The sequence below is a fragment of the Lynx rufus genome, unplaced genomic scaffold (assembly GCF_022079265.1).
Source record: "Lynx rufus isolate CCGP_SWC_20201006 ecotype Redwood Valley unplaced genomic scaffold, mLynRuf1.p SCAF_7, whole genome shotgun sequence".
In the NCBI taxonomy this organism is placed as follows: Eukaryota; Metazoa; Chordata; class Mammalia; order Carnivora; family Felidae; genus Lynx; species Lynx rufus.
Genome location: NW_025814889.1, coordinates 10,053,368 through 10,080,373, shown reverse-complemented (window position 1 = coordinate 10,080,373; position 27,006 = coordinate 10,053,368). Strand labels below are relative to the sequence as shown.

Genomic DNA, 27,006 nt, shown 5'->3' with positions numbered 1-27,006 from the left:
TGACAGCAAAAAAGATCCCGAGTGATGTCAGGAAGAATAAAAATAACCTGCTCGCTGCACATTCATCTATCGAACGCCCTGCACGTGCTGAGTACAACTCCAGGCAGGAGCACACGGTAGCGGCCCAGAGACAAGAAGCCTCTGCCGTGTGGCGGGCAGGGCTCACGTCCCAGAAGACGAGGGGGAAAATGAACAAATAAGTAAACAGACAGACACTGTAGGTTCCAACAGCGAGAAACGGCATTCAGGGAGATGGAGGAAGGGAAGAGGATAAAAGGAATGGGGAGGCTGTTTTTGACAGTGGGGGTCAGGGACAGTCTTCCGATGAGGTGACAGTTCAGGCAGACACTTAAAGGAAGTGAGGGTGCAAGCCGGGGCAAAACGTCTGGGGGAAGGGGTGCAGGGCACCTGAGAGGGGGGTGGAGAAGGCAGGACTGAGGCCTCAGGACAGTGTAAGGACAGCGGATTTCTGGGTCGGAGCGAAGGGGAGCTGCTGGGCAGGGGACCGGCGTGACTCACAGCCCCGGGGAAGACCAGGTCCTGGGGGGATGGCTGCGGCTGGCGTGCGGCAGAGAGAGCAGAGAGGCCTGAACGGCAGCGTGATGGGCACGGAGCCCACGGGACGTGCCCAGGAGCTTCACGTGGAGAATGCAAGAAACGGACGAGCTGAGGGCTCTGCCCTGGCTGGCTGGGCACCCAGTATTAGGGAGGCGGGGACAGGAGGCGGGAGGGGATCCAGAGTTTGCTTTGGGGCAAGTCTGAGACGCCGGAGACATACCCGAGCGGGGACAGTTGGCTACTGAAGCTGCGGCTGGGAGAAAGGGCCGAGTGAGAGGCACAACAGAGGTCACCACGGAGAACGAGGGCACAAACCACCTATTCTTAGGATGGGCCAATAAAAACAGGTGATTCCACAACAATTATTCTGTCATGTTTTTTTGCACACACTTTTCCCTGAGGCAGTGCGGCAGAGAGAATGGTGGGTACAACTGGAGACACGCATTCTATCCCTGGCTCTGTCCGGGACGCTCGGGTTTACCTTCCGTATCCTACCCTTCTCATCTGCAAAAACAAACATGAGGAAAGACACGGTGACAGACCGTGACCGGTGTTGGTGATGACACGGAGAACCCGGAGCCTCATTCCATCCTGCTGGTGGGAAAGTCAGATGGCCCGCTCACCGTGGAGAAGAGTCCAGCAGCTCCCCCAAAAGTTAAACGCTGAATTACCGCGGGACTCATCAGTGGCCTTCCTAAGCACAAACCTTACCAGAAACACATCCGCACCAACCCTTGTGTGGGGATATTCGCAGCGGCGTTGGCCTTAACAGCCAAAACCACCTAAACGCCCATCCGCTGGTGGAGATCAGGTGGGGTCCACCCACAGTGGAGTAATACTCAGCCGTCAAGAGGAACACAGCACCGATCCACACTTGCGTAGGCAGCGGTTGCCTAGGGGAATGGCAGGCGGGCTGGAGGGGGGCAACGAAGGGGGTGAGGAAAGTATTCTGCAAGTCCACTTTTGGGGTGATGACGGTTGCAGAGCTTTGTAAATATACTCAAACCCCTGCACACTTTAGAAGGGTGGCTCTTACAGTACGTGAATTATATCTCAAATTAAAAAAAAAAAAACCAAACCCAAACATGCTAGAAAAATATGAGGGGGAAGAAAGATCCCCCCAGTTTCTCAGAGAAAAAGAAAAGCAGGCTGAAATGTGCTGTGGGAGAAACCTCAGCATGACTCTTTCAAGTCGAGAGGATGACGAAGTCACTTGTCAGCTGGTACGTCCATGACACCTGCCAATGCTGTGTTCAGGTCCCCCTCAACCACCACCCTGGCCTCCAAGCAACTTGAACCTTCGAGCACCTGGTGTAAAGTCGTGTGACTTAGAGCAAAGTTGTCAGGCTTTGAAAAGCTCTGAAGTAAATATAGGGTCTACTATGGAATGCTAACAAAAATGAACAGAAAGGGGATAAATATAAAATGTCCTTTCTTCCCCCCCCCCAAAACAGAAAACAAACCTCTTAGTAATTTCCTGATGTATCAACCCAGTGCTAAGCCCCCAGCTTTCCCGTTCGTCCTATGAATAAATTCTAATCAGGCAAATACAATTCATCACAAACATTCCAGATTATCCTGATTCTAACCATTGCTAACCATGTACCCACAACTGTGTCCCAATGATTAGATCATAATGTAATTTTAGTAAAATCCAGATACAGGGTAATGAGACTAATCTCATGAAGCCAGTGCTAGGTATGATCCAAAGATATGAAAATCCAAATAATCCTAACAGAACTCTTTTTACACCTACTAACAGGACTGTGAATGTCTAAACAGATCAGCTTACACACTTTAAAATCTCCAGGATCCATTCAACTCCAGAGGGATTACCGTTATGTCCTGATGGAAGGGTTACAAAGATCCTACTGGGTAAACACTGTGGAAAAGGGCCCAGGGAGATCTTTTTATACAAAGTAATCTTAAAAAAAAAAAAAAAAAAAAAAAAACAGTCTGGAAAACCCAGACAAGATAAGTTTGTGTAACTTAATTGAGCAGAAAAAACTGAACATGTGTTAAACTAAGAAATAGGAGATTTATTAATTATTATTTGAGAGAGCGAGCGTGCATGCAGAAGCGGGGAAGAGGGGCAGAGGGTAAGAGACAGAGTGCCCACAGCAGTCTCCATGTTCACTGCAGAATCCCACACAGGGCTTGAACCCATGACCCTGGAATCATGACCTGAGCCCAAATCAAGAGTCAGACACTCAACCAACAGAGCCACCCAGGTGCTCTAGAGTTATATGTTTAATATGAAATCTTACACTCAATACCATCTACATCTGCAATTTTAATGCTATTTTCTCATGAAATGAGAGGGTTTGGGAACTTTCTCTGGCATGGTTAAGTACTCCTGCTCCAAGCTTTAAAGGGAAATCCCAAAGAATGTATGTTGATACTCATAGCACGTGGGTCTTAATATTACACTATTCACCTTCCCGGCTCTGTCCTACTTAGGAGGACAGGCGACTGTGGTTCCTCTCTCTCTCTTTTGGGGTCTGTTGCTATGTCTTTATAATGTCACTACCTGTTATGGATGGAACATGTGTCTCCCCTCTCCAAATTCCTATGTTGAAGCCCCAGCAGTCAAAATGATGATGGTTGGAGGTAGGCTCTGGTGAGGTCATTAGGTTGAGATGAGGTCATGAGGGTGGGGCTCCTCTGATGGGATTAGTGCCCTTTTAAGAAGAGGAAGAGACCAGAGCCCTCACTCTTCTCTGTCCTGTGGAGACACGCAGCAAGAAGGGGGCCATCTACAAATAAGAGGGGCTTTACCAGACACTAGGTCTGCTGGTACCTTGATGTTGGACTTCCCAGTCTCTACAGCATGAGAAATAAATGTTGCGTAAGCTGCCCGGTCTGTGGGGAATTGTTACAACTCCCCCCGCCCCCAACTGAGTAAGACCCCGTTAGTGGCAGGAGGTCAGAAGACTAGCCACTAACACAACCTATTACAGAGGTGGAGCTCAAGAGCAGGCATACTACAGCTGGATCACAGAAGGGCCCAAAAGGTAGAAGATAAATGGTTGGAAGAGAGATCACGAAAGAGGAGGCTAGTAAAACATGATCTTTTCTGTGAATGGGGATACAACTTTGAGGATGCAGGGTCCCCCCAGCACCTAAAATAGTCCCTGGCAGAGAAGTAAGCATTTAATAAATATTTGCTGAACCAAGAAAAACAATTAAGATCATTAAACAGGGTAAAGGGAGACACCAGCCAGACCAGAATGACAAATAATGGAAACGAAATAAATTACTACATAGGAAATACAGCATAAGACAGAGTTTTCCTGGCAGCTCAGGGTTCTACCGCCCCGTGACTAAAATTCCGTCTAATTACACCTTTAAAGTTTCCATAAACCATTGTTCCTTGCGTTCTATGATGCAATTTATTATACGTGAAAATGTTGTTATAGCAGATTAAGGTCTTATCAAGTACTACACAGAAGTCAGTGTGTTTATATAACAGACAGCCTATTTTAGATCGTCTCCAAAACAGCATCTCAGTCTTGTGAGTGCTTATTCTGTACTATCTCCATGTTGCTGGAGGCAAATCACACAGGCCACACCGTGAAAATGTGGCCAGATACACGAATACTGCCATTTCCTTCTGCCCTGCTCTGGCGTGGGCTTTCACTTCCTCTTGGGCTGGCTTTCTTTGGAATCTCATGGTCCCATCGTCAATGACATGAAAATTATAAAGTTTTTCTAAATCTGCCACTTTCCTAAGAGACCCTGAGCTCTGAAGATGGGAAATCTTCAATTAAAACTGTGTAACAGCCCAAATACATGCCCCCAACACATTCTGTTCTCCATCCCTAGAATGGTTTTGAAATCCTTTCAGAAATGACACAGTAATGGTAGCATGATGGAAGCGTAACAAAGAAAATAATCCTTCTGTCCTCCCCGCCTCGGCCACTCGACATATACCACATGTCCCAAAGTCACCAGGAATTTAAAAAAATGTATCTGCATAGTTGAATTGCCTTGGGCCCAGGGTCTCCTTCAGGAGCACTGGCATAAAAGTGTAAACTGAAAGAGATATATAATTATTCCTCATTTTGTAATGAAACTAGCCTGCAAAACTGATATGTGCAAGTTCTCACTGCAATGATGAACGTTATGAAGCACATTTAACATTTACCTTCCAATGAGTGGCTTTCAAGAAAGCTTCAAAAATAAACCTGGGACTCAAATTTCCTCTTCAATAATGTGCACTGAGGAGCTCACGAAGCTTCCGCGAGGAACAAAACGTGTATGTAGGCAAGCACGGAATATGCAAAGTCGTGTCTCTTGGGGTACATAATTAAGCCTACAGCCTAGGCCCTCAGGTGGTGTCCCGGGGCACCGTCAGCGCTCCTTGTGACCCCAGAGCTCCCTGTCCCCACAGCTGGAATGCAGAGATCTCAGGAAGTGCTGGTGTTTGGTCCCACGACACACTCTTTGTCTTTACGTCCCACATCCTGGCAGGTGGTAGGAGCGCCATGTGCTCAGGTCATTTCAATACTCAGCACTGGAGTTCTCGACTTTTCCCCCGTTTTCTTTTTTTTTTTTTTTTTAATTTTTTTAATGTTTTATTTTTAAGACAGAGAGAGACAGAGCATGAGTGGAGATGGGGCAGAGAGAGAGGGAGACACAGAATCTGAATCTGAAGCAGGCTCCAGGCTCTGAGCTGTCAGCACAGAGCCTGACGTGGGGCTTGAACTCACGAACTGTGAGATCATGACCTGGGCTGAAGTCGGACGCTCAACCGACTGAGCCCCCCCGGGCGCCCCTCCCCCTTCTTCTTTTGATTTGACACGGTTGCACCTTCTCTGTGCCATATGGAGCATTAGGTGCTGTGGTCAGAGAGCTCTCACTTCATCTTGGTTTCTGTGCTCAGGGTCCTGCAGTCTAATGGGAGATCGTGACCAGGACCCAAGATGCTGCATGACCACGGTACATGCCACGGGTGCGCACTGTGGTTTAGTGTCCCTGCACATGCGCAGGCACAGTGGTCACCTTGGGGTGGGGGTGGGGGATGTGGAATGAGGAGGCCATGCAGCTGGTTTCCTACTGAAGGGCCCACGTACCCCTCCTCCAGTTCAAAGATTTTATAAAGGCTTCCATTTTTAATTCCAAAATCATGTTTAATAAGGAAGTTTCATTACTGCCAGAAATGTTTTAATAAAAGTGAACCCAACCAGTGTCATTTAAAATAATTATTGTGATTTCAAGCTCTTATACGGGGTTCCAAATATTAAAATGGTTTTATGTGGGATATTTATACAAAGGTTATAGCACATTTTAAAACCGTAGTCCTTTGGAAAGAGTGTTTCATCCTCCCTCCATTTGTAATTTATGTAGAATACATAAATTTTAGGTGTAATACGTACGAAATCAGTGCTACAATGGATATTGTAAGTTTCACTCCAGAATTCATTTTTCGAGCTGTGTAGTGCATGATATTAGATTGATTACAGAAATCCTGTCCGAATTCCCACTGTCCCTGCACCATAACTACTACTCTTTTGGTGCATTTTGGTCGAAGAGTGATTATTCTCTAATAGGACTGTTCACACCTTGCCTAAGCGGACAACCATCCTGTATCAGTAAGTTAATAAGCACTACAGTTAGAAAGGCTCTTCCATTTCACACACCACACACTCCTGCATGCCCTGGTGATGTAACACAGCGACAACCACCTCTGATGCATTCTAAGAAGAGAGTCATTCTTCTCTTAAGAACGTAGGTCAGAGGGGGGGGTGCCTGGGTGGCTCAGTCGGTTGAGCATCCGACTTTGGCTCAGGTCGTGATCTCTATGTTTGTGAGTTCGAGCCCTGCATCAGGCTCTATGCTGACAGCTCAGAGCCTGAAGCCTGCTTTGGATTCTGTCTCTCTCTCTCTCAAGGATAAATGAATAAAGTTAAAAAAATTAAAAAAAAAAGAATGTGGGTCAGAGGGCATATGCAAGAGGACTCAACTAGAAGCCCGCACACAGGTGGGGAACAGAGACCTCATTTCTCAAATGAGGCTGACGTGTACCCTCTTGCTGGTGTGGCTTGGCCCTCTCATGGGGAGCCACCTCCAGGGACGGAGGGACACAGCATTGCCCACATATGCTGGGGCTCCCCTGCCCATTACTACTGTCAGAGGAGGCAGACTTATAATTCAGCGTGGCTACCTACCTGGAGGTGCCATGGGGCATTTTTACAACATCCAGTAAAAATCACAAACTAAAATTACTTTGGTTTTGCCATAAGCCTAATAACGAGGGATCTAAGGTTTTATACTTATACATACCTCATTAACCCAACCTGTATCTTGATTTTTTTTTTTTGCTCTCTACCTTTATGATTTTTTAAAAAATTAAAAGTTCTAGGGCTATGGACCAGAAGCACATTGTGACATGAAAGCCAAGTATCATGGCAAATCCATTCCAAAATGGAGACTGGAAATGTCAGTAAGAAACAGCCCAAGCTGGGATGGGAGGGAACTTCATCTTGTGAAGTACTGAGTGTAACAAACAGATGAAGAAACAACTCTTGCTATTCTTTCAGTAAATTACAAAACCCTTTGTGGGATTCATAATGCTCTTAATAAATTCTTGGAATGGGACCGTGGCCAACTTAAGAACACTCCGGAAGCAGCCACCGCTGAGCAGACAGGCTCCATCCACCACCTCCCGTGACTGACAGCAAGCCCAGGCTACTGAGGCAGAACACAGCTCACAAAAAGACACCCACATAAAATGGACAGATGAAATGGGGAGACCCAGCTTCCACTGACCCCCATCAGGCTAGGGAGGGTAGTTGAGGATATAAGCTTTCTAAGAAAGAGAAGGTTGAGAATAACAAGCTGAAGCCAAAGAGTGAGTCATGCGAGATGCCCACAGTCAAGAGGGCAAGAAGAATCGGGTGTGGGGAGTTTGGGGGTGAGAGGCCTGAAGAAGCATCAGGAAAGTAAAAAGAACCATATGCCACAGAGGTCAAGTGAGGAATACCAAGGAGACAGGCATTTTGCCAAATACCTAGAAGACATGCAGTGAATACGTAACGGCATAAAAAACACCGAGCCATACTGACGCTTCCCTCAGCCACCAGTGAGGAATGAGGTTCATTTTAAATCCCCAGAGAGGACTTCAGGGTCAAACTAGCCAAGGAACAGACCCAAGGGTACCATGTTCCCATCCGGAATTGGTCTTAGGGGGCTACAAGAGACCAACACACCACCAGATGGCAGCACAGAGCCAAATACGATTCCCATTTATTCTTCTGGGATATAGGACAACACTGGATCACAGGAATGGCCAATGTATCACCAGAACGTCTACTTTTATGTTTAATAAAAGATAAGATTAGAGAAATAAAAATTGGTCCCCAAAGAAAGGTAAATATTGAGGCTGAAGAAGCCTCTTGTCATCGCACAGAACAGACCCTCAATTAGTAACTGTACCTTTGCTGTGCAAATGACAGGGGAGAGTAATTAACAATTAATAGAAGCTGCCCTCAATTTAAAGCCTCGAAGGGAAGTAATTAAATTTAGTAGAAGCTGTAGCCTCTAAACAAAGATACATAACACAAATACAAAAGGAAACACAGATTTGAATAATAAATGCAAATTAGAAACAAGGGTTGACTACAGACTGAAGAGAAGTGATCCTAAAATTATTTTCTCTAAGAAACGCTCAGTTCAAGAGACTAGTTTATGAACCTATTTTAATCTAGGCCAAGGTTTGATGTGAATCCTGGCTGATGTTTCTTAAGTACAACCTTGCTTCCTGAGTGTTTATGCATGCAGATCAGACAGCTTCCCGCGGTTTGAATTAGCTGTACAAGTACCTTTCATATCAATGCAGATATACTTGATATATACAGTGTCAACACTACTACCAGGCATGGAGATCGCAAACACTGCTCTGCTTGTTGGTCATGAAATAAAATTGCCAAGCAGAATTTGTGTAGCTCCAGAGGGTAAATTAATGCAGGCAACACAGTTATCAGCAGTCTTTAGCCTGCCTCTCGAAGCTTCTAACAGAAACATATAGGGAACAGAAGCGTTACATCTGGCTACAGCTGCACATTACATGGTCCATTGAGACTCAGATGCTGATGGCTGAACTGAATAACAAACAGCTGGGTATAAATGTAAAAATCAGGAAATCGATTTTAAACACACCTACTTCACAAATCCTCTGAAATCCCAGCACTGAATGAGAAAGAGCAGTTAGTACTGAAGAATGCAAAAGCATCGCTGAGATTAGAACTCAAAAATATACCTGGGCTCCCCGGTGTCATCATACCTAGGCTGGGCTCTCCTGTTACTCTTTCACAAAGGGCAGTGTGGTCACACACAAAGGCAGGACCATCAGATCATTTTCTCGCTCTGGTCATGCTCCAGTTGAAAGTCAGCAGAAGAAACTGAGCTTCCTACTTGAGCTTTCAGAACGAGGTACTGTTGTTTCATGAGTGTAACTGAATTGAATGGAAAGGTTGCCCTGAAATAGTGGGCCTCAGGGTCCTCCGATGCTGAAACCCTGGGCGGTGGGAAGGGTGTTCAGACAAGGCTGCAGCCAGGCAAGCGCGGTACGTGAGATTCAGGTCAGAAAGACACAGAAGTTACCGAGACAGCATGTCTCGAAGTGGCCGGCAGGGTGCACACACATGAAACGCAGAATAAGCTTTTGTTAAGTTTTGTTACATTTGCTTTTGTGAAATTTCTTCAATTTTCTATCCAGGAGGATTTAAGTATGGGAATGGGTCAGAGAAAGAAAGGCTAGAAATTCCTTTTCCTGAACGCTTAAAAGCAGGAATAACCCTTTTTGTGGGAAGGTTTGGGTTAGTCCTATGTACAGACTTTTAAAAGCCGGCGAATACGTTTGTGCTATATTGAAGGAGGGCTAGTGACACAGGATCAGATGCGAGAAGACCACATATTTTATCATCCAAACTTGGGACACTTTTTAGGCTGAAAGAGGGACGATAATGATGACTGCATGACAACTGGTATGAACTGGGAGCATCCCAGCTAACCAGGACACCTACTCCCTGCAACTTGAGCACCAGGTGCATGGCAAGGAGCTTGAGGTCCGATATGGAATGCCAGTTAAGTGGCTGTTATCCCATCGGCTTATTTTCATTCTCTGTGCCCACTTGTCCTCAAGATTCCAGATCTAGTGTAAATTAAAGAGCACATCTAAAGGAAGCTCAGGGAGCAAAAGGGTAGAGTTATAGGTGAGATCTTGCACAATGCATTCTGTGGATCACACTAGATCCAATCTGACTCATGGAATAGGGCACTGCTATGCTCTGGCAGCTGTTTTAGATGAGAAAGAACTACAAGAGCACAGGTTTTAATAATTAATGCTGATTTCCCCCCATCTCTCACACTACCCGGATTCTACAATCCAAATGGCCAAGATCATGAAAGTGCTAATGTACATGAACACTTCCACCGAGAAACCATATTTTCTCTCCTGGGTTCTTGGTAGTAAGGAACACGTGAAATATGATTGTTGAGAACTCTAGGAAGGATCCAGATAAAGCAAAAAAAAAACAAAAACAAAAAAAAAAACTGGTGAGCAAGTATTACATTACTGATCCAATGTGATCTACAAGATGAAGAATGAAGGTCGTCAGAAAGATAGAACAGTAACATTCTTATTTCCCAATAAGAAAATCCTTTATTTGCCCATAACAACACAATTGTGCAGATCCCTCTTTCTTTAAACCAGTGTTTCCCCAAAGAAAGTCAACAGTGATGAATAAAGCTCAAGTAACCAAATGGAGGAATTGCTGGCAACACTTTATAAAATTCTGTTACACGCGGAACAGGCAGCAACCATCCAGTCCATTATGAGACTTCAAATATTTTTGTTGAGAATGATGATTAAGGCAGAACTCTTGTTCAAGGAGATGCAGTTTAGAGAAAAAACAAAAAACCGAAACAGATTTCAGTTCAGAAAATCAGAAAATGTTTAGGTGGTTTCCACATGACAAACAAACTGATCGATTCAGCCAAATAATAGGTCAGCTGTGACTCATAAATCCTAAACTCCTCAGCTGTCCAACTTAATTTTAACTATTCAATCTGTGGTTCAAACCAGAAAACTGCCGTGCTCTTTCTGACTTTCACTGAATTTACCGCACTGCCGTGGAATCAATTCACTATTGTAGGGGCCAACAAGAAACCTCGAGAATCAGATAACTTTAAGAGCTAATTTACTTTGGTTCTGGGCTAATTACATTTCCTAAAGTAAGTTTTGCTGATTGGTTAAGAACCCAAGCTATCAAAAGCCCAGGTATTTAGAGACATAAACACATAACCTGTCAAAAAAGAGCCCTGAACATAAGAGAAGGTTATTTGTAACTCACAGAGGGAATTTATGAAATACACAAATTGAGTTGCCCTCATTTATACCTTGCAACTGGGCAATTATATTATGGAGACTGGCTACACCTCACAGAGGCCTTGCTTCAAAAGCTGCAACAATCCATTTAAAGATAAAATAAAAACCCACAACGCTTGTTGATGTACTGTATTCCACAGAAAGCATTTTACTTGGAAACCAGAGTTGATTTCAACTCTATGAATGTTAAAAATACTGAACACAGTTAGTTACTTTCACGTGATATATAAGGTGGTCTATTCAAAACCCAACACACCTTAAGAGTTTATAATTTATGTTAGGAAGGAACATCCAATTCACCAAGTACACACTAGAGCTCAACAGATTTCAACTATTCACAATTTAATTATGACCTGATAAATACTTCTTCGATGACATTTCTGTCCTGTCAGGGCGGGGCCTGATAGAACCAGGAACAGTCTGGGGCAGCTGGGTGGCTCAGTCGGCTGAGTGTCTGACTTTGGCTCAGTCATGATCATAAGGGTGAGTTCGAGCCCCACGTCAGGCTCTCTGCTGTCAGCTCAGAGCCTGCTTTAGATCCTCTGTCCCCTTCTCTCTGCCCCTCTCCCGCTTGTGCGCTCTCTCTCTCTCAAAAATAAACCAACATTAAAAAGAATCAGGAACAGTCTGTGGGTTTTCTGAGCAACCTCAGTCAAGTGTTGGTTCTGCTTCTACTGTGGATTAAAGCTTCACCATGACTTTTCTTCAGGTTCTTGTCGAATTTGAACTCTACTAGGGTCTGGAGAGGGAGTTGTGACATTCTGAACTATCACATAAATGACAAATGTAATACCTTCAAAACAGTAACGATAAACAGAGCAACGACGTCATCAGAAAACATAATGTGACAGCGATGGAATGGAACTGCTGCGGGAAGGCAACAGTGTCTGTATCTCAACCAACTCTCTCAAAGTGGCCCATTCAAGCGTGGATCGAAATCCAACTGTGGTTCCTCATTTTACATCTGGATATAGAGCGTTCGTGAGAGGAGGTGCCACTGTGACTTAGGTGACAATGGAGCGAACCAAGTGCTCAAAGAGTAGTAGCATTTTCTTCCAATTATGTGATCATCCTTGGGAACCTAGCATTTTGACAAAGTGTTCAAACATCGGAGAACGGAGCTGATATCGCGCAGTTGAGAGCCATGGTATTGGGCCTTATAGTCTGATTTCTGAAAGCCTTATAATGAGGGTGGAGTGGGTATACATTCCATTCTTTGGCTGTATTTTTGTTCAACAAAGCCTGCAATTTTCAGTCACTTGAAAATGTAATTATAGATAATGTTTGCATCAGTAGCAAGAATACAATAAGCACACGGGGTATGAAAACTCCACTCAAATCACATCCTCTTAGGTTACGATGCTTGTCTCCTGCCAAGAGTGAAGGCACGTCGACAAGCTCATACTCGATATGAAATGGTTTGAGGGTTAGACCAGCCCATGCACGAATTCTCCTCGAACCTGTCCGTATCCCTTCCTTTACATTGGGTATGTGGTCATGAAACAGCTATCTACCATTTGCTGAAAATCCAGAGTCCCCTCAAATGTTTAGACACTTGAGCAAAAAGCTACAAAGAGGGCCAAAATTTACAGACACTTGAAATGGATGGGACACCGTGTTCAAGGTGGTCACAACTGTCAGTCCATTTGTTCAGGGACTCCCTTATGCTACTGCCTACTTACTTGGCCCACTTATGGAGGGATAAACCTACATGTAGCATAGAAAGGATTCTGCAAAAAGTCACCAACTGAGGGGGACAGGAGAGATTGAATACCACCTGAGAGCCTTTTCCTAATTCACAAGGCGGCCTGCTCTGGGCTCAAGGCGCCCCTGAGAAAGGCCAAGTGTTCATCTGAATTAGATGTAAAGATTAAGAAGTTGGAAGTACACAGGGGGAAGGCCAGGTGCCTAATGAAGTCCTCACGAGAAACCTCTTCATGAAATATATGGCTATCTCGAATGAAGAACAAGGACCCGCCTTAACATTCAATGTTAACTGCTTCTTTATCTCTGCAGTAAGTGAGAATCTGAGGCATTAAGAGATCTTGACATTGCTATGGTGCCCCTTTCTACTGACATCGCTCACAACACACTTGCCTTCTAGACTCAGAAATCGGTCTCGCTATGAAATAAAATCAAGAACAAGCAATTTATGTGAAAAAGCACATAAAAAGCAGATTATTACTGGGTCACAGCGAAGAAATTGTACTTCATCCTCGGAACCCGCATCATCAGCTGCCAAGTCACCAAAGTAACCAGAAATTCAGCGTACTTATGGTCCTAGAAGTGTCTAAGAATCCCTCAACAGGCAAAGACAGCCTCCTGGACCAAAATGCAAGGTGGCCTGAGAGAAAGACCTCAGGCTTTGTAAACAAGCACTTGGAAACAGAGGAATACCATCCCCCTTCCCCCAAACCTCTTTCTTGTTTGCAAAACAGGAACGATACAGCTTAATCTTGCAAAATTTTTCTGAAGATTATTGATATTTTATATAAATTCCTTAGCCTAATGGCTGGCCTCCAGGGTATCCTCGGCTACTATCATAAAAAATTTCACAAAGTACACTCAGGAAGGAAGGTAGCGTTCTTTAAAGCGTCCGTAATCAGGAGAAAAACATTTAAAAAGGAGTATTTATTTGTCCAAGAATTATAGCTTTGTTGACATGAGAGAACATTTTTTTGGCTTCTGGGCAGACATCATTATTTTATTGAACAGACAACTAGAAATCCCAAACTGAATCAAAAGTATCATGTTCTGACTAGACCTGAAAAAAAAAAAAAAGACACAGGAGCAAGATAAAGGCCACCACGTGGCTTCTGAGGCTGACCATGGTCCAATCTTGGTCACTTTTTATAACTACTGGAACAAAATCTTGGCCCAGCTGAAAGGCTGCCTACAAGTTAATTGGACTTCTTTGATACTGTGATGATAAAATGAGCCGATTGCAGAGTACCGATCAATCTGTCCAGGAATGTTTGCAGTATGTGCATGGCTGGCCCCTTCTCCAAAGGCTTTGCCAGCTTTGGGCCACAGGCCTAGTTTTCCCTTCCCAACAAGCTCAGGACCAGCAGTCATCTCTGATGGGACAGTGCTCCCACTGCATCAGGGTGACGACGTTCACCCTAATGCCAAGCGGTCTGTTCCGCAAGGAAGGGGATGCTTAGCTTTGGCGGTCACGCTAGTGACCTGGAGATCCGCAGTCAACATCATTCTCTCAGCCGGAGCGGGTGCTGAGTGTTCCCCTGGCCCATCACTGACAACACCCTTCAACCCACGCACGCCGGCAGGCTGTATAGGCTTCCCAACTGAACCTGAATACATGTGATCTCAAGCAATCAAGCAACGTACAACATTAGGAGCAAATCTTCACCCTAGCTGAGGCAGCTCTAGTCTCTTAGGACGTCAAGGACTCATTCAGCTATGTTGGGAGAAGTGCCTGTTTATCAACGCACAGACCAGAGTCACTGTGACGCCTCCTGCTGTTGGGCACCACCCGAATACACACCCTATACCCACTGTGCCACCTCATAAAAATCCCTGATTCCCTCTCCAAGTCTTTTCCTCCCTCAGTGACTCTCCTTCTGTGTTCTCTAGGCACTCTGTGGCCTGAACACCTAAAGAGGAATTAGGTACCAGTGTGCACCATAGTCCCTCTCCATATTCACATCACCCAAATTGTTTTCCCAATGGCTGGGTTTTCTGCTAGGGCTAGGAGTCCCATTATCGGGAACCAGCCTGCGTATTGTGCAGTTGATTCTCTCCCCATAAGAAAATCAAAATCTATTTCAGCTGGTGTAGAGATGGGCTTTTTTTTTCCCCCAGAAAGCGCATAAGGGGATATTGGATGAAGATATTGCTTTTTGCTTCAACCCTATCCCAGAATGGAAGGTCGGACCACGAGTTCACAGTTGGAAGACGAACTGCATTTCATTTCTCAATCATCATGCAGAAAAGGGAGAGAAAAAAAAAATCAGTCTTTATAATGTTGTCCTGGGGACTGAGCATTTTCTGGAAGTTTATATGGGAGCAATACTGCTTTATGGGTCTTTGGCTGAGACTTTAAAGCACGAATGTTCTGAGGGAGAAAACATTAACCGGTCAATTGTAATGAGGTTTCACTGTACTTGACTCTCCCAGGAAATGGAGGTGAACTTGTGGTCAGTTTTAAGTACCATGAAGCTAATAAAATATTTAGGTTGTCATTCCTTTCCCAACGTTAGCCTCACAGTAATTCTGTGGGACAGGTAAGGAGCATATCTTATTATCCTTATTTTCTAGATGAGGAATCTTGACAAGTCAGCCAAGACCTTAAGTGGGCATGGAACAAACCAGAAGACAAGCCAGGGGAAGGCTTCAGACTGCTGTTTAGTAAAGGGTCTTTAGTCTTGAAGAGCAACCTCCAACCCTGTAGCAACATCCCTAGTGATCCCGTCCTACTACGCCCAAGCAGGACCCAATGCAGGACCCAAGGCAGGGCAAACGTCCCTGACGAGCAGAAACAATCTAACAGGAAGTTATTTCTAACAAACAATTTAAACCCACACACGCCTCACGGCATTAACATGGTTCCTGTATGAAGAATAAGGTTTCCTGAACTCTTCTCTGGAGAAAAGTGAATTCTGTGGCCAGGCTCCATTCAGGAAAGAGACACAGAGTGCTTTGCTTGGTCTCCACTCCAACAGAGTGCTTCTTAAGGGGACTCGCAGGACCAGGAGTGAAGGAGCACCTGTTCAGGACTGCCCTCGTGAATACAGGACAGGAAGAAAGAAAGCAGATATTGGAGGCGACCCTTTGACATCTAAGAGTAAGAAAAAAGGCAGTAAAAGGAGAGAGAGAGAGAAAGAGGGAAAAGGAGTCGGGAAAACGTGGCTTTTTGTGAAAAGAGAGAATCCTGACAGGTAGCGTCAGCATGTAAAACAGACGTGCCTGGCAGAGGCACCAGTGGTGGTAACCAGCACGCAGGCTTTCTAAGAACTGGCGTGTAGCCTTTAAATCCTGACACCCAAGAGAGATGGCTGCGTGGACAACGGGAGTCACGAGGAAAGAGGTCACCAGCATGGACGGAAGGGAGTAATTGCAGTTGGAAGCCTCCTGGTGACGATTCTGAGCAAGCAGACACAGCTGCCGAGCATCCAAATATAGCCACCGCCCGAGACAATGGCATCAGTAAAGTTAATCGTTCTGAAATACGCTCCCCTTCTGCTCGCCCAGAAAACTCAACACCCCTTCTGTAACGTATGAAGACAAAATACAGCTCCGTGCACAGAAACGCGCAGCTACTCTGGTTGTAGGAGTTGACTACAAGTGACGGCCGAGGGCTTTCCACGCTGCCCTCCCGTCAAGGCTCCCGTTGGGAGAGATGTGTTGTGGACACACGTGGCCCCTTCTCTTCACACGGAGGAGAACTCTTCGGGAAGGGCCTAATTAAATGGGCCTAGAGAAGATTCAAATACAAGAGCCAAGAAGATATCAATCGGGAAAGCCTAAGGAAGGCAGGAAGCAAACTCAGAAACAGCTATCCTGTTTAGGACCAGAGGAAATGAGCGGGCGCAAAGAATCAGGAGTGGAGAGCCAAACAAAGCAGCCTGACTACATGAATATACCTTAGTCTTCTCCCCAAGTCTTCCCTCCTCCTGCCTTTTCACCTTATCTTTGCCTTTATCACTCCCCTAAGGTTTTCAAGGAACAAAGGGGATGTCAGGTTTCCACATTACTTGCTCTACCTACTCGACCCAACGTCTTACTCAGGAGATGCAGAGAGAAACCAAGTGGGTGCAGGAGCGCATGTGTGGGTTTCAGATGGTTTACGTCAGTTTACTCTCCCCCCTCGTAGGTCCCCACATCTGCTCTAAGGTTAACCTTCTGAAGATGTCCTGGTAAGGTGCTGAACTCCCTTTTAGGCACCATGGAAATTTCAAGGGCTCTGTACAACAAGGACAGCAAGGCATGGATAATGACGTGCGTCAATGAAGAGGGGGGGGCAGGGGCCAAGAGGCACGAGGTAAGGGACGTAATGTGGTCTGGCCAGTACCAGCTGGGACCACCCAAGAAAATACCACTTAGGGCCTACTGTCCAGATCGCTCTGCGAGGAGCCTTTCTTCCTACTTCAAACCTAGAAGATCCTGATGGGAGTGACATGTTGATGACAACGGAGCCACAGGAGGGGGCCCCCAGGTCCAGGGACTTTGCAGCAAGGACAGAAAGGACCACTCAACCCTCAGCTTTCTACTCAGTGAGAGGTGACAGCACCATCAGGAGGGGCTTTTTTCCCTTACCTTTAACAGAAACTTGGGGGTTCTGGGCCGAAGAGTCAGAACACTGTCTTGAGACCTGATTTGAATACGTCTTTGGTCAAGATGCTAAACTTTTCTAAATCTTACAGTTTTCAGTTATGAAGATAATAATCTGTAAACACAGGCTGTGTCATAACAATTTCAGAACTGTTACACCCAAAGACCACTAAGGGGCAGATATTTCAAGAAAGTAAAGACTTAATGCCCAATGAGGTAGTTTGTCATGTACATGTACTTTCACACACATACACACGTGCATATATGTACTCATGTGAACACACACACACACACACACATTTTATGCCTACTGACCACAGCCAAGTGAAGAACGCTATTTTGCTCTCTTAACTTATGAAAGGACCAGCTGATTTTATTTTTGGCAGATAAGTGGGGCACAACTTTCTAAGCTATGGGGAGAGACAGGAGAAACGGAGACACAATTCATGGAAAAGGATATAAAAATGCCACCTTAAAATTTAATGAGCTTGTGTGCCTGGGTGGCTCAGTCGGTTAAGCATCCGACTTTGGCTCAGGTCATGATCTTGCGGTTTGTGAGTTTGAGCCCTGCGCCGGGCTCTGTGCTGATAGCTCGGAGCCTGGAGCCTGCTTTGGATTCTGTGTCTCCTTCTCTCTCTGCCCCTCCCTCACTTGTGCTCTGTCTTTATCAAAAATAAATAAAATGTAAAAAAAATAAAAATAAAAAAAAACGAGCCTAGGTCAAACTACGAACTGTCTTTACAAAAAAAGTATAAAAATTAAGCATTTCAGCACAAAATCATAAACTTCAGATCCTACTATGAGAGAACTCGTGACTCTCCCATGGTACCCCTCCCCCCAAAATGCTTTTAAGCTGTCCAAAAGTTATGTCAAAATGTCCAATCAATCAGCTGAAATTAACTGCATTCCCTCTGAGGAGTCACCACCGTCATCTGTGAAAGTGGGCGATCTTGAGACTACTGGAGCCTATAAATGTCAGACAAAGCAGCTAGTGGGTTGGGGGAACTTGATGTCCACAGTTCTAACAAAGGTGTGAGCAGAACCTCCCCTTACCGAGGACACAAACCTCTTTGACTTCTTCAATTATTAAGACTTAAAATCAGGGGCACCTGGGTGGCTCAGTTGGTTAAGCTTCTGACTTCGGCTGAGGTCATGATCTCATGGTTTGTGAATTCAAGCCCGCATGGGGCTCTGTGCTGACAGATCCTCTCTGCCCCCCCCCCTTATGTGTACTGTCTCTCTCTCAAAAATAAATGAACATTAACAAAAAAAAAAAGACTTAATATCTAAACATTCCCCCTAACCCCATTTTAAGGCACTGTTACTATTAAAGGAATCTCATGATCTGGTCATCTGTCTGTAGGACTCCTGCCTTTCGGCTGACCAAAAGGGAGCACTGATCATTTAAACTGAGTCCTCCTCAGGATAGATTTATTTAAAACCTGACCTTAAGTAAAAGGCCATATGAGTCTGGTAGAAAACTTCGTAATAATAAACCCAAATGATATTTTAGTCTAAATACAGGCTAAACTTAATTTACATAAATCTTCAGGAAGAAAAAAAAATGGGTCTAATAATTTGCTGGCAAGTTGGCTCTGAGGCATTCATTCAAATGGAGTAATTAAAATTTAACCAAAAACGGAATTTGTACTCATCTGTCATTTTGAGAGCCGTAGGATTACATATTTATTAGCATTCCATTTTAAAGGATCAGCTGATTTTAAAGTATCACTCTCAGTATCTGAACATAATATACAATCTGCAGTTCATAAAACAGACCGTTCATAAAACTCCGGGTGTAGCTCTGTGAACGTGTAAATCTCAAATATGCTCACCAGGCATTTCGGCCATGTAACTGGAATTGTATTTCTATCAAACCAGTTGGAGTCATCATTTTCTGTCCCGATTCGGAACAAATGGCCAGGGTGAAGTGGTTCAAAATCTCCCTGTCACCCCCTTTCCTTTAAAAGTCCTTTCTAGAAGGAGACTAAAGCTCCCAGTAAATGAAAAAGAAATCCCCGGGAGGAGAGCGAGGTTTCCTTCCCTCCGCATCTAGATTCAGAGCATGAGAATATTGGATGGCACAATTACACAGTGATGATGCTAAAGGGGGATAATTATTTTACAATTACCTGAGAGCATCACATTTACTGCGCTAATTAGTTTTTGTTTCCCACAAAGGTTTTTCCAGGAATGCGCAGCTCCATTTCTCTTCGCTTTAGCAAGAGCTTTCTCTTAAGGAAAAATAAAACTACGTTTTCTGCACTGCCACACAAGTGGCCAGTGACGCTGGCCCCATTATGTTACCGGTCCCTCCCTGACAGTGGAAACAGACACGGGGGCATGGGAACTTCTTGGTGTGAATGAACCGGAAACCGTTAGTGCTTTCCAGACCCTCCCTTCTGCAGTGCTTAGCACACCTATTCCACCAAACAAACAGCTGACTCCTTCTGGTGTCCTAATCTGCAAACAAAAAGCAAAAATGTGAGCCTCTGAAAAAAACCAAACCAAAAAAAAAACAAAACAAAACAAAAAAAAAACACGCAAAAAAACCCCAAAAACAGAACCCCTCTGGTATTAATACTCTAAGTGGGAAATAAAGACTGAAGTTTGGATGAAGTTCGGCCCAGGAAGTATGCCGCGTCAATGGCTTATTAATTTAGCTCCTTGTAACGTGTTGAAAATATCAGGTTTTCCAGTGGAATGCAAATCAGACAGAGGATGCTTACAGTATTGTTCAACAGTCGTGAGGATGACTGAGAATGTGCGACAGTGACGTTCAGGGCTGTGGACAAGTCTACATATATCAGCCTCAACAAATGAGCACTACCCCGAATTTTGGCACAAGAGCTAGATCGTGCCCCGTGCTGGCTACAGAACACTCAAGTTCAGCAGATGGTTCTGCATGCCACAACAGTACCTGTCTTGAATGAGCATTTAGTTTAGAAGCAACAAAACCACAAAGGAGGGTGGTAAGGAGAAATGAAAAGTTTGCAGATTTATGTTAAAAAAAAAAAGGAGGGAGATTGCAGTCTTTTATCAGAGGCCAAATATACTGTTGTTACAGCTGTTGGGGGAGGGGGGAGGGTGAGAACTGCTCTGAGGTGGAAACATCCTAAATGATCCCATGAAATCTTAATTACTAGGTTCATATCGGAAAATCTTATCTCCTTTTTTATCTTGTCTCGCAAGGTTCTTGTTCCCCCCAGTTCACGGTGTCTCATCAACAGATTCCAGAGTAATCTCAATCCAGCAAATTACAATTAAACAGCAATACTTAACAATTAACATAATACCTCTAACCCAGATCAAAGATAACATTAGTGTTCCAAAATGTCAATATGGGAGGAGTTTTTGTTCTCAGGAAGCAGCTGATACTAAAGTATGTATTGCTCACTGAAAAATCCCACTTGAAAGTAGACTTTAAAAATTTTCCTTAAAAATCCATATGCATAACCCTTTTTGCAGAATCTTCTCTAATTCCTTGCATGATGATCAAAGAATCAGGTGCTAAGTCCCAGTTATTGCTGTATTTTATTACTGGTAATGGCATTTTCTGAATATACTTCAAATCCCATCTTTATCTTACTGGTACCTTGTAAACCAGAAAATATTTTTAATTAAAATATATTCTCTTTAATGAATATATGGATAATAGTGTGAATCTGAATCAAATTAGAAAGTCAACTCTGAACGAGTCACACATGTTTCCTATAATGCTCAACCATTCTCATGTGGCATAATTTTGGATTTCTGGTAAAAATCTACGTCATATATTTAATCCACAGTTCTCTCTTCTCTCCCCATCAGCACGTGAACTTGCATTTATGTAACACACGCACAAGCCAACCCCAGCTTTGCTGTTCACTGCCTATGAGGCATGGGCAGCATACAACACCTTTAAACATGACCTGTAAAATGGGTATAACCCGCCCCCAGCAGATCTATTGCTAAGGTTAGAGACAGGTATATAAAGTGCCTTGGTACACAGTAGGTATTCCATTAATGACTCACGTTTTCATCATTTGAGGGAAAGGGAGAAAACAGTAATTACGACGCCTTCCGGAAGTGGTCACGCTGCCCCCTACGATAGTTTCTTCATCTATAAAACGAGGTCTGTCCAGATGGTCTCTAAAGCCCCTTTCAACTTGAGCGGTGAAAGCCCCTAGACCCCCCCCCCCCACTTTCAGTTTAACTGGACACTGACATTTTTCCAGCTATCTTAACTCGGGAGGACCTAATGAACAAAAATGGTGAATTCACCAAACTGATGAATTTACACTCAGGATAACTTTTCTCATTTCCAACAAGGTTACTTACTGAATGTGGGTGGGTGGGGGGAATAAGATTTCATTTTAATTTGTTTCTTGATGTCTTATTCTAACATCACAAATCGGAATAATTTTAAAGCTGCATTTATAGATTTTTTTCCACCTGCAATTTCTCATTTCTAAGACGTGATTTCTTAGATTCTTCTGTTTAAAAATTGAAAAGCATCTAAAACCCCTGAACGCATATGTGATCATTGAAAAGGTTAAACAAAGGAAAACCCTCATCCCCACACCCATCCCAAACCGACTGCCCAAGCTTAAAATAGAATTTTTGAAATCAGTTCCTACTCTACCTTCATTACGCTTTGTTGCAATCGATATTCTACAGTAGCATAAAGACAACAAAACGTCAGTAGTTAAGATTATTTAAAAGGTCTATTTCCATTTACAGTTTGGATACTGAAGGCTTAAAACGCCAAGACTTTGAAGCATATGTCCCAACAATTCAGAGCCACTGCAGAGCCTTAAATGATCTGGGCTCTTTAAACACTGGATGGCTCGTGGGGCCATCAAGCATAATAATTCATCTCAAAAGCTATTTGTTCATCTGCCTTGAGGACTCAAACATATTACATCTTGCAAACTTATGTAATATATTCTTGTGGGAGAATGCCATTGAAAATATGTCCTACTGCTTTAGAAAATCAACACCAGAAAAGCCCCTATGCTTTATTTAGGTCCCTTTTAGGAATAGGCCAATATTCAGCCGCCTGCAATTTAGTCCAAATGGCAATATACCATATGTGACAACCAGTCCCGAAAACAATAAATCTGCACGGCTATCTTCTCAACCGCATGCATATGGCAATAAGACACAGTGCTAGGTGAGCTTCAAGCATTTTCAGCTTGTCACACGCCCTCCCACACACCTCTGTTCCCCAAGGATAGTCTCCAATGTGAGTTAATTACAAACTATTTTGGAAAACATGCTACAGTACTCTTAGGGCTAAGAGGACATAATAGTTATCTTGGAAACAAATTATTTACAAATCCTCTATTTTTATTTTTTTTTAAAAAGTTCAATTAAGCAAGAGTTGGCAAGCACTGAAAACAATGGGGGTCTGATTCCAAAGGATATCATTGGGAAATAACTAGCATCTGGAAGAGAAGTGGGGGTAGTAAGTTATACCAGGGTTTGCATAGGAGACTCCATGGCTGAGATACAAAGGCTCTATTCAGAGCAAACAGTTTGAAAAAGCCACATTCATCCACCAAACGAAAAAGACAAATTAAACTTTCATAATTCATAATTTAACTGACAAGAGACAGCATCTTTCGGAGACCATTAACACATTAAATTCACAGAGCATTCATTAGATGGAGATTTTCTGGTCACCTAAGTAGCAGGTGACTGAAAACTCAATCATGATCAAGCCACTTCTTCCTCCCGACGCTCCTCCTCCGGAGAGCAGAAACCACAAAACTTTCAATAGCAAATGCACAAACAAGTATTATATATCCACACACACGTATATTTTAAGGGGGACAGGACAGAGATCTTGTAAAACAAGTATCACGGGAATGTTACTAATCAAGATTAATTTCCCAGAGAAAATTGCCAAAAGGAAATTCAATATTTTAATTTACGTTATCTGATTGTCTTAGTTGGGACAATGAACCTGATCGTGTGTACAAGCAAGTTAACATTCTTCATATCGACTGGAAGGACAATTCGCACTTAACAGATTCTATCAGCCGCCCTCCCCCCCCCCCCACTTTTGTTTTTTTAATCCTAGGGGCTCAAATAATTGGCCACCGTGGAACTTCTCAAAAATCTCTTCACTCATAACATTTAACATGCTAGCAAATGAATCTAGCACCGTAGGGGAAAGCGAGCTGCCAGAGAGATGGATCAGAAAGCTGTGAATGGTCTAAAAACTGCAAAGGGTACATAAGGTGCCAGAAAGAATATGGATGTGAAGTCGTAGAGCGGGTAGAATAGGAAACATTTTATATGTACTCTTAGCAAGGATAACCGTCGTTTTTTCACTAGATTACTTGTAGCCTAGATTCACTGGCAGAATTCTTGCCCGATCAGAGACAATTTTGTACATTCCAAGTCTAAAATGGACACAGACCTTTCAGACCCGCTTCTGGCAATCCTTTTAGGTTTCTTTTTCGTAACACGCCTGAAATACAAGTGGATGCTATTGACTCGATAGCGCCCGAGCTGATAGAAGAAACTTTCCTATCGAGACTAACGAGCCAGAGAAAAATTAGATATACTTTCCTTTCCTCAGAAATCCCAGCTCCGTACTTCTCCCAATAAACTCTCCACCCTAGTTTGGCGACGTGTAAAACAACCAGAACCACATTAATTATTAAATTATAGACTGCACATCAGACGAACCACCATGATTACGTAAAAATTACCTCTAATTTCTGCAATAGAGTACACCGGGCTATTTTAACGCTTTATAATTACCCCCCCTCTCCCCCACCCCCCCGTTTTTTTTCCTCTTCTCTCCTCTCCTTCCACTTCTCCCACCGCCGGCGAAGAGTCTTTGCAAATGTAAGTCAGAGGAGCGGGCAATATGGTAAGAAGGGATCTTTAAATGGGCCACGAGAGCTCCACCAGACCCGCATTTCAAATGACACGAGCGTGCACGCGCGCACCCCGCCCCGGGACGCCGCGCCCCGCCGACCGGACCCCACGCCCGGACCCCAGGACTCCGCGTCGGGCTCGCCGGTCCCCACCTGGTCCCCCGCTCGCCGGCCGCCGCCTGAAACCCACGCCCCGACCCCGGTCCGGGTCCCGGTCCCCGCCCCGACCCCGCTCCCCGCACCGCCCGGCGCGGCACGTCCGGACACTCGCCCCGCTCCCCGCGTCCAGCGCCGGCTCACAAACCCGGGGGAGGCGGCCGAGCCGCAGCCGCCGGCCGCCCTCGCCCTCCTCGGGGGCTCCGGGAGCGAGACCTGGCGGCAGCCGCCCGGCCGGGGGCGCGGGGAGAGCGGCCGCGCGTGCCCCCCGGGGCTGCACTCACATTCTGTCGGGAACTAGCAGGCGGCCCTCGACCATCATGTCCGGGAGGAAATCCAGCTTGAAGGCAGAAGTCATGTTCTCGGCGCGCGCTCTGCGCTCGGGCGGCGGGGGGCGGCTGTGCGCGCGTCCGAGCGGCCGCGGGCGGCGCGAGATGGGCAGGGACAGGTGCGCGCGGCCTCCCGGCGGCCGCCCGAGCCGGCACTTGTCACATTCTCTCCCCTCCCGCTCTCCGCCAATCCCCTCCGAAATCCAGCGCCCCGGCGACGGTCTGCGGAGCGCCAGGTGCGGCGAGCGGAGGCGGAGCTCCGCGCCCGCCGCGCCGCCGCTTAACCCCTGCGGGCCCGCCCGCCCGGCCCCCGGAGGGAGGGACCCGCCCGAGGCCCGCGGCTGGGGAAGCTGAGCTCACCAGCTTTTAAAAATAGCCAGACTTTCCTGGGGTCCCCAGCCTCCAGCAAGGCAAACTAGTTCACCACGCAGCCTCGGTCCAGTTCCGCTCAGTTCCCCCATTTGCACGGCGCCTGGCACGAGGCCCGAATAACCGCTGTGGTAGATCAGTGCCACTGTGTTGCCAAAGCCTAGTTCCCATGACGGTCCAAACCCAAGTCCCCAGCCGAAGCCGGGAGAAAGGGCACCCTCACGAGTGCTTGCTGAAACGCACCTCGGTGCGATCTGCTAGCCAGTGTATGAACTCCCAACAATAACTGATCTAGCATTCGTGGGTTGGCCAAAGTAACTATCAGATAAACGGCCCAAGTGACATTTAGGGACTTATCTCAATGCTTTAAGGACAAAGAGGACTCAATCTGCACACAATTACATTTCCTTTGTATCATCTTGGAAAAACGCACAAGTTCAGATAAGGGACTGAAAAATGTGAATCACGGTAATCACGTTTTCTTTTAAAAAGGAAACAAATTTGTCCTTTTCTGGTATTTAAGGATGAAAAACCAACGGACTTTATTGAAAGACTGGGAGAGCTGTAACGTAACGGCCATGAGGCCTAAACATCCATTTAAGATGTGTGACTTGACTAATAGGAGTGGTGAAAAATGGCGAAAATCTCAAAGGAACAAAGCAGGGAGTTGAATTTTCCCAAGCGATTTGCAACAATTCTTGAAAGGTAAGTATACAGTGACGTTCTAATTCGCTGTTGTCATTGTTTTGTTTGGTTATTTAGGGGAAAGCAAACTTTTCACAAGGTCACAGGATGCAAGGATGTAAAACTTCTCATATTTCATGTGCTAAAGCAACATCATAAACTGCATACCAGAATTACAGTTTGCCTCTTATGGTAATCGCTCTCATTTTGTAAGGACATAGCACACGCCTGGGGATACAGTCACGGTAGCCAGAGGGTTAAACAACTTAGTCACGTGTAGTTAAATACACCAGGTATAAGCCTGATGTATCAGGCACCATTATTCAGAGAAACGATCTTTTCTCACAACTTCTTGTGCGATCATGAGACCTGATCATCTTTTGAGATTATGAATGAAAACAAATATTTATATACCAATTTTAAATCCACCTATCAATTTTAAATCCAGGCTTGATGGATGGCTTGAGTAATATGAAGTAACAGGCCCGGAGTATTCAATTAAGTCCATACATACTTAATGGACTTGATTTCCTCCTTCAGCTGAACAGTATATCTGGCTTTGACCAAGGCACTTCTAATTCCAAGACAGATGCAGGGCTAGGACTAACCTTCATTTTAAAATATTGCCTTTCTGAGGAATGAGGTCTAAGTTCACAAGGAATTGAAAAACAGAAATTGAAAAACAGATGCAATGAAATGAGTTCTTAGACCCAAAATGCCCAAACTTTTCCTGATAGTATCGAGTTCAGCTTACTCCCTCTCCTCGCTACTATTGACTGCCTTTGAAATGATAAGAATTTTGTTGGTCTTTCAATAACCTTAATAAAGTAATTAACTGGATAAATGAGACCACCCTGGTCAGTTCTTGGTTTTCGTACATTTATATAAATCCCAAATGTATATAATGAGCCAACTGTATAACAAACTCATTTTAAGAATGAGCATAGCCGGCCTCCAGAACAGAAGCAAAACACAGCCGCGTTCGTCGAAAAGAAAAATATTTTCAAATCAGCTGTGGAATAAAGCTCCATACGTATCTCCATTCTATAAGGTATAAGACGCTTCATTAACATGTACACTTCTGAAATATTTATTTTCTCTTTAATTGCATGTGAATTAGTTGGGAGAAGCTGTAGGGAAGCCCTCTTACTGACTTAAGCCTTCTCAGCAGTTTGTTAAATTCTAGTCTCAAATCCCTTGAGGCAATAGTGGATTCAAAGCAGCTTTTAATCACACTATAAGGAGGGTGAAGTAGTATGTAAGTAGGTCATAGAGAAAGAATTACAAGTGCATAGGTTATTGCCTTATTTAACAACTACGGTGTATGTACCAGAGTTTTCAAAGCACATTTGCT

General features: G+C 44.6%; 1 protein-coding gene across 6 annotated transcripts in view; it reads right to left on the bottom strand.

The window, feature by feature from the left end:
• Positions 1 to 24,628, bottom strand: part of CELF2 (CUGBP Elav-like family member 2) — a 308,512-nt gene extending 283,884 nt beyond the window's left edge. For all 6 annotated transcript variants that reach the window (XM_047065058.1, XM_047065059.1, XM_047065057.1 and 3 more), the window contains exon 1: positions 24,555 to 24,628. In XM_047065058.1, coding sequence (XP_046921014.1) covers positions 24,555 to 24,628 — 74 coding nt within the window. The remainder of the gene's footprint in view (positions 1 to 24,554) is intronic.
• Positions 24,629 to 27,006: the final 2,378 nt, after the last annotated feature.